Here is a 23,247-nt window from a genome sequence, read left to right on the forward strand (position 1 = left end):
ACGCACACCCATCCACACACAGACTCACAAACACGCGAGGGCCTCGGCGGACAGACAGCGCGGGCCGCGGCGGCGCAAGAGGCCTCTCGGGCCGGGGCGTGACGGGTTTCGAAACCAACGCTCCACAGGCAGCTCTACGCGTGAAGAATAAGCGGGCTGGCGGCGTCGGGGAGGCTACCCAAGGCTGTGTCATCCGCCGTGACTTGCAGGGACCGGCGTTCGACGCACACCGCGCCGGTGAAGACGAGCGGACGACCAGGTGCCGGACGACGCTCCGCACGGCTTCTCTTAAACACTGTACTCGGCTACGGGACGGCACGCTGGCCGCATCACGCCATGCAAACAGCACAATACAACCAAAGGTCGGCCAGAGCACAGACGCACGCGCGCACGCACGCGCGCACGCACGCACGCACGCACGCACGCACGCACGCACGCACGCACGCACGCACGCACGCACACACACACACACACACACACACACACACACACACACACACACACACACACACACACACAACACACACACACACACACACACACACACACACACACACACACACACACACACACACACACACACACACACACACACACACACACAACAACACACACACACACACACACACACACACACACACATGCAAAGCTCGACTGGTCAGCCACTAAGACGTGAAAACAGAACGTGAAAAGGAGCACACAAACACGCCAAGGCGCAGTACAGCTGCGGGCATGCGTGGCGCCGGGGCGAGCCAGTGTGCGTGATCCAGCGTCGGTCCGTGCAGCAGCACGTGCGGCACACGCAGCTGGCCGGCATGCGGCGGCTGCCTGACGCCCCGGCCGGCTGGCCGGATCGTCAGCTACGCTACGCACACAGGGGAGCGTCGGCAATACACGCGGTCAGCATTACCAGGCGCTGTTTGACAATCTGCTCCAGCTCGGAGGCGGCTCGCTCGGCCGACGCCCCGCCCACCAGCACCGGCTGAAACACGACCTCAGGTCACAGGTGCGGCCTCCGGTCACCGCCACAGTCCCGGATCACCATCAGCCGCGCCATCCCAGTCAGCTGAAGTCGCGGCCACTGTCGCAACAGGTCACACGGCTGCAGAACAGCGCCAGCGAAACACACGGCGTTCGCCGCGCCTGCAGAGCCGCGAAGCCACGTCGCAGCCCGCTGAAACAGGCTTCACCTTACACACACACGTCATCGCAGCTGAATTAGGCCTGAGAACAGGACGCGTTATGAGGGCTCGTGCGGCCTCAGACCGCGCGCCGACCGTCCACTCACCCCGTGTGCGTTACTGTCGGCGGTGGCGGCGGCGGAAGTGCCCGGCCCAACGGCCGCCGAGGCGGCCGGGTCCTCCAGCACGCGCATGGGCGGCGGCAGCTCGGGCTCGTCCTGCTCGTCGCCGGTGGCCGCGGCGCCGGCGCCCGGCTCGTCGACGCCGCCGCCGCTGTTGCCGCCCGACACGCGGTTGCCCATTGGGCCGTCCAGACACGCCTGCGGAGACGACACAGCAGGCGGACGTCACAAGACGGTCACAACGCCGGCGGAGCTCAACTCGCCGGCACAGCATACGCAGGTCGATGGCCACACGGCGGGAATGCGTGCACGCATTCCAAATGACAAAGTTATAAAACACACGTGCTTATTGACGTTAGAGCAGAAACTGCACAGCACACGCAGGTCGATGACCACACGGCGGGAATGCGTGCACGCATTCCAAATGACGAAGTTATACAACACACGTGCTTATTGAGATTAGAGCAGAAAATTATCGATCTAGATCAGGGCGTCGCTCTCCGGGTAAAACATAGGGAATGATGACTGACAGGCACAGGTCCTATGGGCTTGGTGCAACGTGGCGCGCGGCTTGTGATGCCCCGAACGCGAGGAGGCGTCAAGTCGTTCAGACCACGCCGTCCACTAACGACCGGAAACGCACCCGGCCGCAGCTTCATATCAGCAACAGAGCGACATTATATAAGGAGCAGCGGCGCTGGTCGTCTGCCGCCGGAACGTGCGCCCGGGCCTACCGCAGACCGGCAGTTGGCCGCCTGTTCCGTCCGGCCGGCCAGCGGGCGGCTTGGCAGCGGGCAGGCGATGACAGCTGCGAGCCACTGTCCAGCGGCACACTTCGGCCGACAGGTGCCGCCTGCCGTCCGACCTGCCGCCCGACCTTGGTCAGTGCCAGCAACTGTCCGCCGGCCGACCCTCTGTCCGGCTTGTGCCGGACAGAGGAGCTGTGCTCCGGCCGATCCCGGCCTGCGCCGGACAGAGGAGCTATCCTTCGGTCCACCCCGGCCTGCGGCAGACAGAGGGGCTGTCCTCCGGCCGACTCCTGCCCGTGTGGCCGGCTGGTTGTCGGCGCGCTCTAGCCTGGAGGACGGTCGTCGCCGACGACCGCCACAGCCACGCCACGTGCGCGGCACACACAGCTGCGGCCACGACCACTCGCCGATATCGCAAAACAACGAGCAGGTGTTCACTGCTGTCGCTCGAGGCAGACCCCTCCCGAACCGCCAACGGAGGGCTGTGGCGGGGGGGGGGGGGGGCTTCCCATCACCGATCATCACAGCCCTACGGATATCCGGCCGACATTTCTCTCCGTGCGCAGCGACGCGTGTAACGCGCGCCTAGCCGACGCCGCACCGACAAAGAGCGACGAGCGGCAATATCCGCGGCACGATGACATCTGACCTCGATACACGGCGATGAGGGCAGGCGGCGCCCCATCGTCAGCACCCGGCAACAGTCCGGCGACGGGCCGAAGAAGACCTGGGAGCTGCGGCGGCGGAGGAAGAGCGGGCGGCGCTCACCCGAGCACGGCACGAGACGCCGCACACGGCCCGCGCAGCCGGACACGCGGCGTGGCGGCCGGCTCACGGGCGGCCGCCAGAGGCAAGCGCCACTCGGCGGCGGGCGGCGCCGGCTCGCCCTACCAGCTTACGTTACGGCACGGTGCGCCGGGCGGAGCGACAGGTGACGCTCAAGTCCCGCCTCCCTCCGGCGTTACGCCAACAGGTGCCCGGCCCACCCGTAGCGGGGATGGCCCAGTACGTACTCTCCGACCGACTCGTCTTGACCCGGGAGCCGAGCCGGGTCCGTCCGATGTGCCTGCGTGGGTTTGACGGGGGAGAATGTGCACCACATTCGTGTAAATGGCGTGCGCGCCCGGGCACGCTTGCTGCTGCGCTGCGCATGGTTGCACAAATGTGCGCAGGCGTTTGTGCGCAGAAGAGAGACGCGAGGTCGATGCGCCCCGCCCTGTAACCGCGTCGATGCGGCCGTCTGATCTCCGCACGCCTCCCTCCTCCACCCCTTGTGCAGGCTGTTGAAAGCCGGCCGTTTCGGCAGCGGGCCGTTTGTGAGTGGCATAGCTCGTCGACGGGTGCCGCCACGGCCACCACGGCGAGAGGCCAGCGGACGGAGACGGAGAAGGAGACAGGAAAAGAAAGAGAGCGAGAGAGAGAGAGAGCGAGCGAGAGCGAGAGCGAGAGCGAGAGCGAGAGCGAGAGCGAGAGCGAGAGCGAGAGCGAGAGCGAGAGCGAGAGCGAGAGCGAGAGCGAGAGCGAGAGCGAGAGCGAGAGAGAGAGAGAGAGAGAGAGAGAGAGAGAGAGAGAGAGAGAGGAGGAGAGAGAGAGAGAGAGAGAGAGAGAGAGAGAGAGAGAGAGAGAGAGAGAGAGAGAGAGAGAGAGAGAGAGAGAGAGAGAGAGAGAGAGAGAGAGAGAGAGAGAGAGAGAGAGAGAGAGAGAGAGAGAGAGAGAGAGAGAGAGGAGAGAGAGAGAGAGAGAGAGAGAGAGAGAGAGAGAGAGAGAGAGAGAGAGAGAGAGAGAGAGAGAGAGAGAGAGAGAGAGAGAGAGAGGAGAGAGAGAGAGAGAGAGAGAGAGAGAGAGAGAGAGAGAGAGAGAGAGAGTGGCGGCGGCGGCGGGGCAGCAGGCGGGAGGTCGGCGACGGCGGGGGGGGGGGGGGAGACAGCAGACGGGAGGTCGGCGACGGCCCAAACGGCCAACAGCGGCAGCAGTGGGCAGTGGGGACGCGTTAGGGAGATAAAGTGAGGCGAAGGAGAAAAACGGAGCGAGACGGAACAGATAGCGCGAAGGAGGAGACGGCTCGTGAACGAGAAGAGCAGGATCAAAGGCAAAGAGCGAGCGGAGAGAGCTTGACGGGGACAGAAAAAGACGTTGGAACAGTCCGTCGCGGCAAACGGAGGCAGGAGGCGACCGCTATGGCCCGGCGGGGGCTTACAGGCGCCATGGCCGGCGCCCGGTCGCCACAAAAGGCCGGCCAGGTCCGGCGAGGTCGCCGCGTCTTCACACATTTACATATCAATCGCGGCCGAGCGGCGGGCAGCCGGCGCCGCTGCGCCGCGGCTGCACGCGGCGGCTCCCCGGTGTCGCGGCTCGGACGTCAGCATCGTCCGCCGGTGCAGGCAGCTCGTCGACGGACGGCCGGCCAGCTCACCGCACACGCCGCCCCAACGGCACCGGCCAGCAAACGGCGAGCGCGCCGGGCCGACCTGCGCTGGAGCGCGGCAGGGCCGGCCCGCCGGCCACACAGAGACTCACCCGGTCAGGCGGCGGCCATGCGGCAGCCCGGCCCCGTAGCGTGCATACACCCGCTGCCCAGCCGGTGCAGCCGACAGATGTCCGACTTCCGCCTGCCGGATGCGTCACGCTGGTCACGAACGACCGGCAGCGTGTCCGCACGCGACGCCCGGCGGCGGGTGTCGCGGCCAGGCCGCTGCCGGCAGTGGGCACCGCACGGCAGCGGCGGCGGCGGACTCGGTGCAAAGGTGCCGCCGCCGGGTCAGGGGTCGACCCGCCAGCGGGAGAGCAGCCGACGTCCGCTCAGTGGGCGCCGCTTTCACCGGCGTGCGGGCGGCAAGGCCGGCCGGCCGGTCGACGCGCCACCGCCGGCGGCCCTCTCACGTGCCGCCGCCGCCGCCGGCGTCAGGGCGCCGAGCGGCGCCGGCCGGCCGGCGTGCTCGGCATGCCAGACTGCGTCGGCAGAGCCATTACCGGCCTCGACGGAGCGCAGGCTGACCAATCGGACTCGCTGCCACCGGGCCAGTCAACTGGACCGCCCGACGGGCATCGCGGTGCGGCAGGCAAGGCGCCGCGAGTCCCGGCCTGGGTCGCCTTTCCGTAAAGCGCACGGGCGCGGTGGCACCATCGATCGACGCGAGACGCTCCCGGCGCGGTCTGTGACGAGCGCACCCCGGCCAGGCGAGCGGCACCGGTCCGAGCCGACCCGGGCCGTGGCGACACTCGCCGGCTCGAACTCGGACGCGGCCGCAGCCCGGTGCGGCCGCGCGTCGCGCATACCAAGCGAGCCAGACATCCACTGCACGAGCAGTGCCGCGGCCAGCCTGACACCGACCCGGCCTGCTCCGGCTGCCGGACCCCAAGTCGTGCTGCATTAGCATGTCGCTGACGCCGGAACGGCCCCCCACTCGACATGTCCTTGGTGTGCGTGGTTGGAGCTAGACCGCCGACAACTTCGGTCACCTCCATAAGCCGTCGTTGAACTGACCGGCAAAGTTATGCCGCCCACGGCAGCGGCGAGCGCCAGGCAGCACGCTCGCGTGCAGGCATCGCCGGCCCGGGATACGCTCCCGAGCAGCCCCCGCTGCCAACTCCAGTCCCCCAGCAGCAGCACCGCAGCGAGCGCACAATGCAGCTCCCAGCCGCCAGCCGTCCGCCTCCTGCGTAGACGTGTGGGCCCCGACAAACCAGCTGCCGGCTACGGCTCCGGCTCCGGCTCCGGTGGCGCGGTTCGGTACAGGCTCCGGTCACGCGGGCGGGCAGGCGGGCCGGTCAGCGGCCGGCGCACGGCGCCCCGCCAGCGTGCGCACTGCACAGCGGGCTCAGCTCGGCAGGGCCGGCTGTCTTTTTACAGCGGCGGGTCCGCCACCTGACAGGCGGCGGGCGGATGATCCGCGTCGGCCGCCAAGCCGCGCGCGCCGCCGGCTGGTCAGCAAGCCGGGCACGCGCCGCCCCACAGAGCGGACGGCACGGCTCGGCCGCGCGCACGCCCACCCGGTGACGCATGACCGCCAGAACGGGGAGCCGCAGCGCTCCCAAAAGGCGCCTGCTCGTGTGTGGGTGCTGTTGGGGTTTCCTATGACAGGAGGGCGCCGCAGAGCTCCCAAAAGACGCCTGCTCGTGTGTGATGATGATTTGGGCTTTGGGGCGCACCGGCTCCATTGGTCATATGGCGCCCATAACCTACTTTTTATTTAACAGATGCGTGAAAAAAAGCGGGGAGGTAAGGCTACGTCCGATCTATGACATGGAATTGTATGTCTTCAAGACAACTAAAAATGTGGCCGTCATTTACTAAACTCGAGTCGTCTCCCAACATAGCGTAGAGCGTTCGGCGCACGGACTCAGATCCAAAATGGCGCATGCGTTCCGATGGCCAGGTGGGCACAATCTATTAGGACATGTTTTACGGTGTAATGATCCCCGCAGCGACGCCATCGTGGTTGGTCTTCCCCACATAACAGGTATCGGTGAGTTGCGTATGTGTGTCCTATTCTCAGGCGGCAAAACGTCACTTCATCCCGCCTCACCTTACAACTGGACGCCCATGGTCCCAACCGGGGCTTTATCTCTTTCAGTTTATTGGCAGCACGCGCATCCCAGTTCGCTTGCCACTGCTTCAACATGAATGCAGGTACTACTGCACATAGGCCGTTAACTGGGACTGTCACAGTAGGGATGCTAGTCGCATGTGTGGCACGTCTTGCTGCGGCATCAGCTACTTCAATGCCCGATATGCCAACGTGGCTCGGTATCCAGCAGAACACCACCTGCTTCCCGGATTGGGACAGTGTAGTAAGAAGAGTTAAAATGTTATGAACGATGGGATGTGATGAATCCAAATGCTGCAGTGCCATAAGGCTACTAAGAAAGTCCGATAAAACTAGGTGTTGATCGTCACTGTCAACTTCCATGAAATGGAGTGCTTTGAGAATGGCTATTGGCTCAGATGTAAAGACTGATGCGTGACCAAGCAAAGCAAAGACCGTGCGACAGGACCATGTACAAAAGCACATCCAACACCGGCATCCACTTTAGAACCGTCCGTGTAGATCTTCTTGCGATCCGGGTACGACGAGATTAGCTCCAAAGACCTCAGCCGAAACTCGTCCGGGGACATCCGTCCCTTCGCGAAATGGGAAAGTGAGACGTCTACCGCTGCTCGTGTGTGGGTGCTATTGGGGTTTCCTATGACAGGAGGGCGCCGCAGCGCTCCCAAAAGGCGCCTGCTCGTGTGTGGGTGCTGTTGGGGGTTTCCCATGACAGGAGTGCGCCGCAGAGCTCCTAAAAGACGCCTGCTCGTGTGTGAGTGCTGTTGAGGGTTTCCCATGACGGGAGGGCGCCGCAGAGCTCCCAAAAGGCACCTGCTCCTGTGTGGATACTGTTGGGGGTTTCCCATGACAGAACAGGATGCAAGCATGGCTCCGACCGCCGACATCGGAGCCGGGGAAGAGCGCGGCCGGCCGCCCAGCGTGTCTCATCAGTAGTCAAACTGGTTGTGTGCCTAGGGACGCTGCGCCGTTCCGCTGGAAATAGACCATCACACGGCACAATATCGCCGACGGTAGGCACCGCCACAGTCTCGTCCTCGGCACATAGCGACGGTGCGCACCGCCACAGTCTCGTCCTCGGCACATAGCGACGGTGCGCACCGCCACAGTCTCGTCCCGGACCCAGCGACGGTGCGCACCGCCACAGTCTCGTCCTCCGCACATAGCGACGGTGCGCACCGCCACAGTCTCGCCCTCGGCACATAGCGACGGTGCGCACCGCCACAGTCTCGTCCTCCGCACATAGCGACGGTGCGCACCGCCACAGTCTCGCCCTCGGCACATAGCGACGGTGCGCACCGCCACAGTCTCGCCCTCCGCACACAGCGACGGTGCGCACCGCCACAGTCTCGTCCTCGGCACATAGCGACGGTGCGCACCGCCACAGTCTCGCCCTCGGCACATAGCGACGGTGCGCACCGCCACAGTCTCGCCCTCCGCACACAGCGACGGTGCGCACCGCCACAATCTCGCCCTCGGCACATAGCGCTAGTAGCTGACAACACGGCAAACCGCATCACACGCGGCCTCGCGCCGCGGGCAGGCCAGTCCGCCTGGCCGCCGGCTGGGACGACACGTTCTGTCCGGCTGATACGCGGGACGGGATGCTGCCCGCGGCTGCCCGGCGGCACCGGCCAACGCGCCCGCGGCGTCTCTCTCGCACCCGGCAGCGCCCGTCGGCAGCCGAGAATAGCCAGGCGGCCTTGCCTGCGCCCGCCCGCCCGCCAGCCAGCCCGCAGTCGGCGCAGCCTCACTCGCCCACGGCGTAAACAAGGCTCCACGCGTGCGGGCCACGGACCGCCTCGGTGCCTGTCTGCCACACACCACCAACGACACCGCCAGGCCAGCGCGCCGCGCGTGGGAGGCGCAGGGGCGGCGCTCGCAAAAACGCCGCCGCCCACCGCACAGCGAGCCGGTGCTCGGCGCGCGCGTTGTGCAGCACAAGTGTGCGGGCAGCCCGACCGAGCACTACGGCGGCAGCGGCTTCCGATTACACCCCAGTCGACGGTGGCGGCCCGACCGCAGCCGACCGTGCGCCGGCCGATGCCAGACGGGCCCGGCGCCTCTGGCTTTGATCAGCCAAAAACAGAGCAGAGCGCGCACGCAACTGCATCGGGCGCTGGCAGTCTCTCACACGTCTGAGGGAGGTGGACGGGTCAGCCGCGGAGACCCCGTGCAGCTCAGGTCGGTCAGGTCTGCTGAGGGGACACGGTGGAGCGACGGAGCTGAGGGGAGTCGGGAGGAATGACGGGCCTGCCGCGGAGACCCAGTAACCCTGTAGATCCCCCGAAGGATCGGACACATAGGGGTCTCGGCCGGCCGACTTACGTAACGTGATCCCGGATGATCGGGCCACGGCCTAAAGCCCGGCAGCCAGCAGGCGAGGCTAACGAGCACCAACACTCCCTAAGGGACACCCGAACCACAGACACAAACACGTCACACTACCACAAAAACGGTCCCGCTCCAGCTATTCATAAACAACGTAAGGTGGCATATAATGTGAAAGCGGCTCTAGGAAAACGCTTCATGCAACTTATCCGCTAAGCTCATGGCACCCCACAGCAAAGGCATGATTTAAAGAGATGTGCGCACGCGCCGTTTTGCACCGGTCCGAGCCCTGTCCCGTGAGCTGGATCACCCAGCGGCAGGCGACGCTAGACCCGGACTGGCGGAGGTCAGGCCCGGAGGCCGAGCCGGGCCGAGCCACCGCCTCCCAGCCCCCCCGACCTCACGCACCACGCGCGCACCGCCGTCCCAGCCGGAGCCGGGCCGTGTGGTCCCTGCCGCCGCTGCCGCCGTCGGACCGCACTGAGACATAACGTGCCGGCGAACGCCGGCGGCCGCCGGCTGCGATCACCACCGGGAGCGAGCGCGCTCCGGCAAGGCGCCCGCGGCCGCCTCGTCTACCGCCGCCACGGGGTCGGCGTAGCTCGCCGGCGTGGGCCGCGCCGCGCCCGGGGCGCTCCGGGCCCGCCGCGGGAGCCGTGTCACGCCGGACTACCCCGGAACGCCCGCCCGCAGCGGTGCTGCGCGCTCCCGGCAGGCCGGCAAGGCCCGACCGCACTGGCCTTGACGACAGCCGCCAGCGGCGCCGAGTTGCCGCGGCGGTGATACAGTCCTGGATCTGGGACGGCCGGGCGTCACAAAAGTCGGCGCGATTCGAAAGCCGGCGCGGGTGCCGTGTTTGGGTGCGTTACGTCCAAACCATATACCAGGAGATACCAGGAGACGCACGGATCGGTGCCGAGCACCCTTCTCATCGGAGCCGGGTGTTGGGGGACGAGTGAGCACATAACAGGCGGCGCCGGCAGGCTAGTGACTAAGCTGCACATGTGGGAAACCAAGAGGAAGGAGTTCGATCGCCCGCGGTGCCCACTCTTCCTGTCAGGGTGCGAAACAGGCGATGTCATATGGTCTTAGCAACTGAGTGCGTCGTAAAACCCCAATGACGATGACGACGGTGATAACAGGCGTTATCATTGTAGGTTCCCATTATGCATATCATGCCAAAGCTTAGCGCATGAAGCGATGCACGTTTGACAACCCGGCACTACCAATGGCCTGCCGCATGGCAGCGGACCATCGCGTTGGAAAGCCTGACGGTAAACGGGATTTAACGCGCGGAGGTCCGATGACGTAACCGTTCGCGCCAATTCATGAATAACGTTGCCTGAAAACCGGTTGGCTTCCAGGCCGACCATCCCTGCAAACGCCAATCGAAGACATGGATCAAGTTGTAATTATTTACGGTTAAGGTGGTTGTGAGCAAAACATTGCAAAAAGGAAATGAATGATCACGAAAAGGGAAATGCTCGAGTGGCTACTGACAGTAATGCGCCGGCCTGCCCACCTGTCAAGTTTGCATGTCTCCTCGCTCTTGCCATTCACGCCAGGGCGTAAGTCTTTCAAGATCAATTTCAGAAAAGGTAACACTGGCCGCTTCCTGGACTGAGACCAGCGCACCCAGGAGAGGGAAATTTTGTGATGGGGGTGAACTATAGCATCGAACTATAGTATATAGACCTATAGAACTTGAGCATAGTAACTGTAGTAGGTGCTATCTCTTCACCACGCACTCGACTTCACATCTGTATCACCTATGGCTGCTGAGATCTGACACAGATGCCAGACTAGGCCCACACCTTCAAAACGTCCCAAAAACGGACTGATCCCTGGCTTGCGCACGAAAGCACGTCACCGTTTGCACACATCGACTCGCACTGTTGCGAATATGATTCACAATTGCGTCCTAGGCCTAATCTAGTGGGGCTCCGTCGCAGGGCTGCCTAGATCTGGACCCGGCTTCTAACCATGGCCACCTGAACCTTTTTTCAAATTGCAAAACCTGGTTTTGCAATTTGAAAACATTGAGTTTCACGCATTCCTCCAATGGAGAGGCGAAGCTGCGGCGATAGCGCCATGTTGCTGAACTGTTTCAACAGCTGGCAAGCGAATGCCTAATAACCCACAAAACACAGATTTTGAAGAGCAACGCTTATCGTAACCCAGAGCCCTTTGAATATGCGATGCGTGGTTGCAAAACTATTAGCTTCCAGCAAGCGCCACGACCGGGTCGGGTGAGCTGTCCAAGTTGAAAACTTTCTTGACTGGCTTGGAAGCCAATTTCCCAAGACACAAGCGCAAACTCCGTGGTTTGAGAAGCTCAGCAACCACATAGCCATACTTGGTGGAAACAGTTCAGTTTCAGCCACTAATACGCCGCTGCGTCACTGCGACGCAGCATGCATATGTGAAACAAGAAAATATGAACTGCGAGTTATATGACGAAAATAATGTCCCTTAAATATGCCCGCAGGTACTGGTTAGACGTTATCGAGCAACCACTGGTTAGACTGAAATCACTCGACGTTTTGAAGCACTGCTCATCGTCAAGAGTCGCGAGTGTCTCGTTTTTACGTCTGCAACATCACCCACTCCCAAGTATTTCAAACAGGTAACCACACTGCCAGCAATAAGGTTCGTCGCAAAAACCATGACATGCAACGACGTCTGCGATTAATCCACCTTTCAACTGCTGTATGTTGCCAAGACACCAGGCGTAGATCACCTAAGCGACTGATCAGTTGGCCCACTGGAAGTCTGCGTCGGCCGCGCTTTCGACGCCCTGGGGTAATCCAACGGCCCCGCCACAGCCCGTCTCTGCCAGCCTCTGGGCGGGAGCCGCGGCGCAGTGGCGGGTCACGCCATCGCCGCCGGCGGAAGGAGGGCGCACGCCAACGCGATAGCCGCGAGCACCGGCTGCAGCTGCACACCCAGCGGCGCCGCTCCGCCCGCTGAGGGTAGCGCGTCGTCGCTTACTTCGGACTCGACGGCCGGCAGCAGGATGTGCAGCAGCGCCTGGTTCAGCTCGCGGCAGATGAAGTCGCCGCGCGGCGAGCCCTGCGACGCGCGCTGCTGCTGATCGGCCGGCGGCGAGCGCAGCGGCGACGAGCAGCGCCGCCGCAGGCCCGACATGTCGACGCGCTCGCTCACTTTGTGCATAAACTCGGTAATGGACTTGCGCGGCCCCTCCATGGGCGTCCAGGCGCGCTCCCCACAATGCGACTGGCCGCGCGCTCCCGCCTCCACGCACTGGCGCCAACCGGCGGCGCGGCGCCGCCGTCGGCCGGCGCCGCCAGGCGGCAGGCGCGTCGCCGGCGGCCGGCGGCCGTCGCGTCGACCTGACCCGGGCGGCGCGGCCGGCTGGGTGGCGGGCGGGCCACCGCCGCCGCACGCTGTCGGCGCCGGCTGACGGGCCGGCGGCCGGAGACCGGTCAGCGGCGGCGCCGCGGCGTGACGGGCCCAGACGCCCGAGCACGACCGCGCCGCCTCCGACGGGCGCCCTTGGCTCGGCCGCCGTTGTGTTTGGCGTGACCGTCGGCCGGCGCGGGCGATGGGTCTGACAGTCGGTACACAACAACACCGCCGCGCCGCCGCTCTGCCTCGCTCCAGCCACTCTCGCCGGCCGCCACGCGTGCCGGCGGACCGTGACCCTCGCTAACCGATCCCACCCCACGCACGCCACCGGCAATTGCGGACCGCTGGCGGCGCCGTGCACGCCATCAATTCATCAGTGGCGCGCGGGGGCACGGCAGCCCGACTCACGGCACACGCACGGCCGGCCACGGGGCGGCGCGGCGCCCGACCCGTCCACTGCTGCGGCCAGGGCCGAAGTGCGCCGAGCCGAGCAGAGCCGCGACAGCCACCGGCGGCGGCCAGCGGGGCAGCCGGATCTCGGGACGTATTGGGACCATTGCCAATCAAGCGTCTACGGTCGCACCGTCGACAGGGCATCGACAGTGCGAATGGACATACGGAGGGGCTGTGACAAAGGGAAGGGGCTCGCGGCCAGAGGCGGGAGAGGACAGGCGGCACAGCAGCCCGCTCCAGCCGTCGCTGACTGACCGCGCGTCGCCCAGCAGGAGACCCCGCAGGGACCAGCTGACGCCCGCCTTGCACACCCTTCAGGCGTTCGAACGACGAACCAGACCACGGCTGGCCGCCAAGCTCCAGCACCGCGACCAAAACCGGGGGTTCGTCGGCGACACGCTCGCGTCATATGAGCACATGAGCGGGGGGGGGGGGGGCGGGGCGTACGTCCCCCACTCCCGCCCTTCCGCGCCACGTGTCACCACGCCAGTCAGCCGTCAAGTCCGGCAGATTCGGACAAGGCCGCCGCACCACAGACCGCGTAACGACGGCCGCAGCCCGAGGCCCTCGGACCGCACTCGGCGCCGCGGAAAAACCGGCGGCGGTTTACGTGAGCGAGCGGCCAAACACACCCGGTGGGAATCGTCCCGACGAATGCCTTCGCAGCCGCACCAGCGTTTCGCTCGAGAACTGCAGCCCCCAGTCAAACAGCGAGCTCTGTCTGCTTGGAGGCGTCGGGACGGTTCGGGGTGCCCCCACCCCGCATATACACCTGTGAGGGACAACAGCCGACCAGTCCGCTGGCGGGCCGGGGACTGCCCGCCGGGGCGGCCGGCACGTCACAGGCGGTGTCGCGGCCGACCGGCGGGCATGCGTCTCCGGGTGAGCGCTGGGGTGTGCGCGTGTCTGGCGCGGCCAGCACATGGCGCCAATCAATCCGCCGGAGCGCGGCCTCCTCTAGCCATTAGCGACCAGTAGTCATGACGACCGGCGGCCCGAGACCCCGCCGCCGCCACCGCCTTCGGCCGGCTGGCCGGCTGACCGGCGCGCCCGGCCGCCGGCGCACGCCATCGATCGGCAGGGGCGCCGAGCGCCGGCCGTCATGCGCTCCCTCCCGGGGCGGCCGGGAGCAGCGGCCGATCGCCACCGTCACCGCCACCGCCGCCATGGGACGCGGCGGTCACGCACCGCCGGGCGTTACCCCGCCCCGCCTCCACCGGCACTCGACTCCGGGGTCCGCGGCGGTGGCGGTGAGCCTCGGGTGGCAGACGCGGCCATCACACCAGCGCGGGGCCCACCCGCTGCGGCGGCTCCGGCCGGCCATACCTCGCCGGACGTCTGGCGCCCGGTTTCCGCGCACGCAGCGGCGCAGGGCTGCGCACCGGCGCCCATTTCCGGAGACTGGCCGGCGTGCGGCAGAGCCAGCCGTAAGAGCCCGCGGCCGGGCGGCGTGGCCTCTAGACGGCGGACGGCGCACGGCACCAGCGGGCCGGCCACCCGATAGTCCGGGCGGACGGACGGGCGGGCGGGCGGGCGGGCGGGCGGGCGAGCGGGCGGCGCCAGCCAGCGCTCTTCCCGATAAACGGCCCCAGCGGGCCAAACAGCGCGCCCGGCCCGCGTGACGCACGGTCCTTCAACACCAGTCGGCGCTACCAGTACCGTCAGGTCGCGGCCGCCGCACGTACCAATCGAACAGGCGCCAGCCGGCCGGACGACACGTGCCACCGCCCACACGTGTGGATACGCACGCGCGGCGCGCACCCAGGCACACACCGGCCGACTGGAACCGAGCCAGGAAGCCGCGACCAGGTCTCTCTCTCTCTCTCTCTCTCTCTCTCTCTCTCTCTCTCTCTCTCTCTCTCTCTCTCTCTCTCTCTCTCTCTCTCTCCCTCTCTCCCTCTCTCTCTCTCTCTCTCTCTCTCTCTCTCTCTCTCTCTCTCTCTCTCTCTCTCTCTCTCTCTCTCTCTCTATCTCTCTCTCTCTCTCTCGCCGCCACACATACACATAGCTCACTCGCAGCAGAAAAACGAGCTATTGGGGATTCGGGGTGCGGACGTACGGGGTCTGAAACACGCCGAGCCGGGCAGGTGCGGACAGCAGACACGAGTCGGCGGGAGTCGGCACACCTCACGACGGCCCCACCACACCGGACCACACCGGCCCGCCCACGACCGGACGGGGCAGAGACCGCCGGACGCCGCACGTGCCGGCCGCAAACGCGCGGCGTCTGGCGTCCGCCGCCGGCTCCTGCAGCTTAGCTGGCGGACGCAGGCGCACCGCCGCACGCGCCCAGCCTCAGGACGGCTGACGACACTGGTGGAGTACCGTCGGCGCCGCTTGTCGCACTGCGGCGCGGTCCGGCACCAGCCGCGCGCCGCCGTCTGCCGCCCGTCACGTCACGTCACGTCACGGGCGGCGACTGACCTGAACTTTCCGCTCCGAGTTGGTCTTCTTAAGCGGTGGCTTGGGCGGCGCGCGGCCGGCCGCGCCCGGCAGCTCGCCTGAGCTGAGCGCGCCGCTGGCCGCCGTCAGCTTGTTGTGCGACAGTTTGCGCAGCGGCGTCGGCAGCCATTTACGTCTGCGGACGGGGCGGAGGACGGCGTCAGGTGCGGCGAGGCCGGCGCGCGGCGCCGCACTCACAGGGTCGCACTGCCAAACACACACACGCACGCACGCACGCACGCACGCACGCACGCACGCACGCACGCACGCACGCACGCACACACGCACACACACACACACACACACACACACACACACACACACACACACACACACACACACACACACACACACACACACACACACACACACACACACACACACACACACCGCTACACCGACAAGCGCGCGCGCCCGGATAATCTTGTGTTCAGGCCCAAGTCGCGCTGCAGCACAGTTATCGAAGACGCTCTCACAGCAGCACTCGCGGGCGTTATCAAGCACCGCCAATCGGCGATGCGGCGGCGAGCGGCGGGCGCTCCACCCACAGCTCGCCGCCAGCCGCTGTCCCGGTCTACTCCCGGCGCACTGACACCGGCGCCGACGGCACGGACACCACCGGCAGACGGCGACCGAACGGCACCGAGCGCGCGCCGCTGAAGGGTCGCGGCTTCCGCTCACGCCGCCAGCGGCGGTCCGGCATCGAGCCGCGGCCCGACTGGCCGCTCAGGACACTTACCACCGATAAGCCAGCGCACGCTGGATAGCGGTGGGTCGGAGCCGACCGGCCCAGTCCCGCTCGGGGTCAGTGGTCACATCGATCTAGAGTCAGGCGCGCGCCTTTCGGCCACATGATCGGCTAATGCCTGTCTGACCTTCTGAGCCGCGCCGGCCGTGAACGCAACAGGTTCGGGCGGTGGCGGCGGCAATCGATGACAGAGACACGGCCGAACACTAGGTGATCAGCCGGGGCCGCCGGCCGAAAGCAGGCCCAAAACAACGAGAGACTACACACCGCCGGCCGACAGACGGCAGGAGACAACGGCAGACAACGAGATACTACACACTGCCGGCCGACAGACGACCCAAGACCATGAGACAACACACTGCCGGCCGACAGACGACAGGAGACGACAGACAACGAAAGACTACACACCGCCGGCCGACAGAGGGCAGGAAATAACGACAGAAAACGAGACTACACACTGCCGGCCGGCATACGACCGGAGATGAGATATCACACACCACCAGCCGACAGACGACAGAAGACGACAGACGGGGGCCACACACCGCCGGCTGACAGACGATTGGCGACGACAGACAACGGGCTGAAGCGGACCGACGGACGGACGCGTGTGAGCGGTCAGCGCGAGCAGGGAGAGTCACCTGTGGGGCATACCTGTGGAACAATGGGACACGCAAACCTGCCGTGCAATGGGACAGCCACGACCTACAAGCGCGGTTACTGGTTAGTTAGTCTCGTTTAGGGGCGCGCGGTCGACGATGGCCAATTTGCGTTCAGTCTTAAAAAGACGCACTGACAGAGACAATCTCACATAAACAGATATCAAACAATGAAGCGTCCGTAACGTAAATAATCAGCTTCTAAGTAACCGCATTCAAGAATGCTGTCGGCGAATGGCTCGCGGACCATGCCAGACAGTCGCTCCTGTGAACAAGAATCTCCACAAGCAACCGGCCGACACTGATCAACATAGGTCTCAAACGCCAGACCAGGTAAGCGCACAGTGCAGACGATAGCAAACAAATCTGGCACAACATTCCCTGCGCAGTCATGCACGAGACGGCAACGCTCAGCAAAGGGAATGCCGGGAACAGACCCCATCAGACATGACGTGAACCTCCCAGGATAGCCGTCACCGACGGTCACTCCCAGAATAACCGTCACCGACAGCCACGACCAGCGAGGACATGTCCCGCGGAGCATGTCCATACTCAAGCCGATGACGGCACTTGTCCACACTTGCCCAGTTCAGAGAGCGGCACGCGTTCACCGCACAGACCGAGACTCAAACAGTGAGCGGCACGCGTTCGTTCACAGCACACCCTGGGAGCAGCACGCGTTCACAGCATATCCTGGGAGCAGCACGCGTTCACAGCACATCTTGGGAGCGGCACGCGTTCACAGCACATCCTGGGAGCAGCACGCGTTCACAGCATATCCTGGGAGCAGCACATGGCCACAGCCCATCCTGGGAACGACGCGTGTCCACAGTACGACTGGCGTCATTTCACACAGGACGTGCAAACCTGCCCGAGCAGCGTGAACCACCGGGGACTTTGTGAGCTCGGCACCAGCGCGACAGTGCGGCCGACAGTCGGGGGCGTCCCCTGCCCCCAAGGGCAGCGGTACGGCGCCGGCGCGGCATCACTCACCCGGACAGGCCCTTCCGCTTGTTGACCGGGGACGACGCCTGGCTGTCCTGGGACGGATCTGCCGACAGAGCCGCGAATCGGTCACACGGCTGCCACCATTGCGACCACCAGCCACTGAGCATGCCGCCAGCTGATCGTGTGCCCTTCAAGGGTGGGGCATGTTGTAGTCCGGCGGCGCGATACGCTGCTGTGTGCGGGAATGTTGGTGTTGTGTACCACAGAGCACGCACCACATGGGCAACCAGACAACGTGCATCACGGATACCCACACATGTTACGCACGGTCTCGTTACCCAGGCCTAGGATTTCAGCAAAATTACAACATGGCCTAAGCGGGACCCGGCAGACAGAGCCTGCCGAACATCCGCGCCGCATAATCCACACGGGCCACGAGGCGGGAGGCTGGCAGAGTCTGTCCGGTTCGCGAGGACCTAAGGCGCAGTCGTTTGGTGGCCTCGGGTGCCCGCGGCGCGGTCCAATAGCCAGCCAGTCTGGCGGTCAGTCCCTTTAGAGGTTCGCCGGGATTCGACGGCGACCACAGCGATTCCTCACTCACCCTCCGCTCTCCTCTACCTTCAGTTCAACGGACACAACAGGACTGCGGTCGGCCGTGGACGCCGAGTATCGGCCCCGTTCAGGTGGGGTCTGACTCCGGGCCGCCTCGGCCCCAGTGCGGCCGGCAGGAGGCGGGCCCGGCGCGCGCCGCCGCCAGCCTGCCGCGCCACGTGTCCCAACAAGCGGCTGGCGCCACCCCGCCGCCGTACTCGCCGTCGCCCACGCTCTGGCCGTCGGGCCACGTCACTGGCGGCCGCACAAAGCGGGCCGGGAGGCGCGGGTGTCGTCAACGGGCCCATTCAGTCCCGCCCGTCCTGACAGTTCGACGACAGCGGCACGACGCGGTTTCGGCAGCCGCTGGAGCTGGGCCAGCGGCACCGGCCGCCACCGCCGCCGACCGTGCGCTGCAGACGTCATCAGCCGGCGGCTGCGCGCGCATGCCTGCGCGCCTGCCCGCGCTGTCACCGCTGCAGCCGTCCGCGCAGCGTCCGCTCGTCCGAAGCAGCTACCGAGCGCGGCGGCGCACCGGAATCCAGCACGGCACGCGCCGCCAAGTGGGGGAAAAAGCGCCCTGTGCACGCTTCCACAGAGCCCGCCTCGTACACACAAGAGCGAGGCAAAAACTGCCCAGCTGACTAACAGCGGCGCCTGGTTGCCGCCCTGGCCTCCCGCCGCGAGCCGCCGGGGGGGGGGGGGGGGGGGGGGAGGCAGTGGTAGCATCTGCCACGGAAGCCTGCGACTGAGCACCGGCTGCCCCGGCCAGGCTGAGGGCACCCCCGGCCGACCTCGTCAGAGCGTGACTAAGCGGCACCGCCGCCCACTAAGCGGCCCCACCGCCGGTCCTGACTCAACCTCATCCGGACTGATCAGCATCAGCCGGCCACATCAGCTCCGCGCCCTCATATCGCGTCAGAGCCCGCAGCATTCGACCGAATCAGACACCGGGTCAGCACCAGCAGACGCATCCGATCACGTACCCAGCACCAGCCAGCCTGACCAAGTCGCGGTCCCAGCACCAGCATATCTGATGAGTAGTTCCCAGCAAATCATCACCGCACCGACGCGCCCTATGGCGGCATGGCGGCGTGCACTATTTACAAATGTCCACACCAGCTAATCGGGTAATTGGCGACTGGCTCAGCTATCTCGCCCCCCCCCCCCCCTCCCCCACAGCCGCACCCGGCTGACAAGCGGGTACATAACGCGCGTAACCCCAGAATGAGGCGGGGAGGGGGGGGGGGGGGGGGCGCACGACGGGCGAGCTGAGCGGTGATGGGCGCCGCAGCGCTGAAGCCACACCGGGAGACAGCCACTGACGGCGCGGTGACGTCTCACCGGCGTCCCGCGCTGCACAAATACGGCTCCTGCTGACAACCGCGCTTGCCCGGCGCCGGAGCCGGCACCGAGGCCGTCTCCAGCGGCGGGCGGCACACCGCGACGGCGCCGACGGCCGCTCCGAGGCGCGCCACGGCCGCCGGCGCTGGTTGAGACGGCTTCCCGGTGTGTGTGGGGGGGGGGGGGCGGGGAGGAGGGGGGCGGACAGGGTACCGGCGGCCGGTGACGGACGCCGCCGGCCGTGCGGCGGTCGCCTCTCGGTGAGACGGCGGCAGCCGCCTGGCAATCGATACGGCCTGCCGGCTGACTCGGCCCGCCGGGTCCGGCGGCTGTCGTCCGAGCGCCGACGCCGGCAGCTGACGGCCCTCCGCGGATGACCGCCCAGCCGAGCCGACCGCGCCCCATCCCCGGACAAACGGCAACGACCGCGACACTCTCCGCACCCGCGAGAACCGTCGGCCGGCGGGACACTGCGGCACTGCCGACCGAGGCGGCCGCTTGCGACGGTGCAGACTGCGGCGGCCCTCGGCGCGAGCTGGTCGGCTGGCGACACATGCGAGCCGGCCCCGACGCCGGCCCGCCGCCGAAGCCAGCGTCGCCTTGTTGGCCGCACCGATCGGTGGCCGGCGCCGGCTTGACACCACCGACACGCGCGTCTGTACCGTCCCGCACACACCGCTCCAATCGGAGCTCCGCCTCATCGCCACCGGGCTTTCCCCGAGCACGCACCAGCACACGTGCCAGGACCCCATTTCGACAACCGACATGGGGTAAACGTGCTGAACGCCAACCGGGCCGAAACACACACGAGTGGACCAACAAAGGCTGACAAATACATTTCTCCAAGCTTGTCTCTCTGTAAACTCATGCCTGCGATCGCTGGCACGGGGCAGTCGTTGAAAAAAGGCAACCCCGGCATCGTCCCATACCGCCCAGCAAAAAGCGACACATCTGGGAAGATATCGCAGATGGCTTGTCACACCCGGGTGGACAAGCAAAACACAACTGCCCTTGATCTAATTCCAACCCGACGGACAACTGTTGGCCACGGAAGGCCCGACCGCCCCGAACAACGGTCACATCCGTCCGAATGCCGACACACCAGCGGCCGTCTGTGCGACTCCCGGCGCCGGAGCCAGCCGACCGCCCCGCCCACGTGCCGGCGGCCGCTGGGTCGGCGCCGACAGCGGCGGCCGCGGTTCATCTGGCGTCGCGGGGCAGCGCGGACCGGCCAGCCAGCGGCGCACTCACCGTCGGCCTCGGCGTCGGCGGACACGCCAGGTGCGGGCCGCCGGCGGCGCCTGACCTCGTCAGGTCGGCACCGGCGCCGTCCGCTGTCAGCCGCACACTGACGCCGCCCGACCCGCCTGATCAATACCGGCCGGTCCGACCGACGGGTCGCCGCCGACGCCGCCGCCGCAGCCGCGGCCCGCTCTGATCAATGCCGGCAGCGGCCCGGCCAGGTCAGGTCAGGTCACGGCATGTCATGCCAACGTCAGGCGTGGACTCGAGCTGGAACACGTAGGTCCACAGCGCCAGACGGCCCCCCTCCCAGAAGGAGGACCTCCGCCACCAGCACCGGCGCCCCGGCCGACACGTTAGAGCGTGCGGCAATGCGCGTCGCCGGCCAAAGGCGCCGGGGGCTTTGGATCTCGGCACAGTCCGTTGGTATATCAATCTGTTTCGTCCCGGTAGCGGAACACTGGCAGCTGCGGGACGATGACGCTACTCAGACACGACAGACCCGGCAAACCACAGCGGGCGCCAGCCATCCTCAGACCCGGCAAACCACAGCGGGCGCCAGCCATCCTCAGACCCGGCAAACCACAGCCGGCGCCAGCAACCCAGACCCGGCAAACCACAGCGGGCGCCAGCCACCCCCAGACCCGGCAAACCACAGCGGGCGCCAGCCATCCTCAGACCCGGCAAACCACAGCAGGCGCCAGCCATCCTCAGACCCGGTAAACCACAGCAGGCGCCAGCAACCCAGCCCCGGCAAACCACAGCGGGCGCCGGCGCGTGCTGAATGCTCAATCGAGGGCTGTGATGCCGTCTGCCGATCATGCGGAAACTTAATGCAACATCGCTTCGCTCGTGCTCAGCTAACAAGGTAGTCATTCCAGTCGGTCAGGTCTGCCAGCGGTTCGGACAGATCAACACAAATCGCATTAGGCCGCTTTACAGGAGGCTACATCGCAAACGGGCGGCAGATACATCGGTACCGGGCACACCCCGCAGGCAGGTGCACATGCTGACGGAGCGCGCAGCCATTAGCGGCAGCCCATGTTGCATGCGACCGACACCAGCCCCCCCCCCCCCCTCCAGCTTAGAGGGGTAAGCTCTCGGCGAGATGGGGCACACAGTGACAGCAGCGGACCACTGCAGATGGGGCACACAGTGACAGCAGCGGACCACTGCAGATGGGGCACACAGTGACAGCAGCGGACCACTGCAGATGGGGCACACACAGTGACAGCAGCGGACCACTGCAGATGGGGCACACAGAGACATCAGCGGAGACTGCAGATGACAGCAGCGGAGAACTGCGGATGTTTGAAGTAAAATCGAGCATTTCAGCGATACAAAGTACTTTTTATAGCGCAGACCTTTCAAAGCATACCCTATCCGTTATCGTAATCGTGTATACATTCAGTGCAGCTCCTTGTCCTACTACCAAAAACGTGGACACAAACAAAGGTTAAGACAAGATAAGCTTTCCATTTCAAGTTTCTGGACACTCCAAACAAGACAATAAGTTTATTTTTCGTGGCGAGACACTAATTAGCCTCCGTGTTTGGTGCGGACTGAGCGGGAAAGTGACAAATATTGGTGCTGTTTGAGATTAGCTGCCCTTGTGACCGAGGGATAACATCGCTGCTTTATCTTGTATCGGTCACTGAAACCGCGCCCGCCGACAGCGCATTGCTTCGCCAGACCATATCGATAGCGGTCAGCTGCCAACTGGCCCAGAACGACTGGTCTGCGGCAGCGCGGACGTGTCATGTCATTGCATGACACGACAACCCCCCCCCCCCCCTGATCCGCCGTGATCCTACCTGGCCAGACATGAGCCACTGAAGTCCATGGGCATACTGGGGTATGACCAGGAATGTAGTTTCTTATTTGGTTTGGGGAGAGGAGGGGGGGGGGGGGGGCTTCAGCCCCTTTCCCAACTTTGGGAAGACAGCATGCAAAATACGGGAGAAACCTACTTGTTGGCATATTTTGGGGCAGGTTTGATCAATTTTATTGTTCAGCCCCCCAACCTCCTTCTCATTTTGCAAGCATGCGAACCCGGTGACCTCAGGTCTACCGGGACAAGTTCGAATCAACAATCATTCTGGACTTAAAGGCACACTTGCAACTAAATCCGACCAATAACCGCACAGCTATAACAAAATAACGCCGGATGGGAACGCTGGAGTGGGTCAAACCATGAGTCAAGGGCGTCGTGACACTTTATCCACGCGGACGTCCATTCACTCCATGATCATATACCAAATCACTATTAGTACTTGGAAAACGATGCATGAAAATGCGGGCTCCTTCCATACAAAACGCTTTGCCCAGTCCGACCACGTCCCATTCCAGTGTACATATCAGACCTATTGTTATAGCAATACAGTTGCAATATTAAAAATATTAGCATTCCGATAAAACTGTAGGCATCTCCGAATGCTGACCCCACTCTGTATCATTCATTTACTGCATGAGTTCAAGTTATGGATGAATTACGACGCAATGGTTGGCCTCCGCAGTACGTTTG

General features: G+C 65.1%; 1 protein-coding gene across 1 annotated transcript in view; it reads right to left on the minus strand.

Moving 5' to 3' along the window:
• Window positions 1-1,000: 1,000 nt before the first annotated feature.
• trio (trio Rho guanine nucleotide exchange factor) overlaps window positions 1,001-23,247 on the minus strand; it is a 147,734-nt gene continuing 125,487 nt past the window's right edge. The window contains exons 37-40 of the mRNA XM_037211990.1: window positions 17,592-17,649; window positions 15,177-15,330; window positions 1,289-1,501; window positions 1,001-1,081 (exon numbers count right to left, since the gene is read on the minus strand). Coding sequence (XP_037067885.1) covers window positions 1,001-1,081; window positions 1,289-1,501; window positions 15,177-15,330; window positions 17,592-17,649 — 506 coding nt within the window. The remainder of the gene's footprint in view (window positions 1,082-1,288; window positions 1,502-15,176; window positions 15,331-17,591; window positions 17,650-23,247) is intronic.

The sequence above is a fragment of the Pollicipes pollicipes genome, unplaced genomic scaffold (assembly GCF_011947565.3).
Source record: "Pollicipes pollicipes isolate AB1234 unplaced genomic scaffold, Ppol_2.1 Scaffold_3087;HRSCAF=3621_pilon_pilon_pilon, whole genome shotgun sequence".
Lineage (NCBI taxonomy): Eukaryota > Metazoa > Arthropoda > Thecostraca > Pollicipedomorpha > Pollicipedidae > Pollicipes > Pollicipes pollicipes.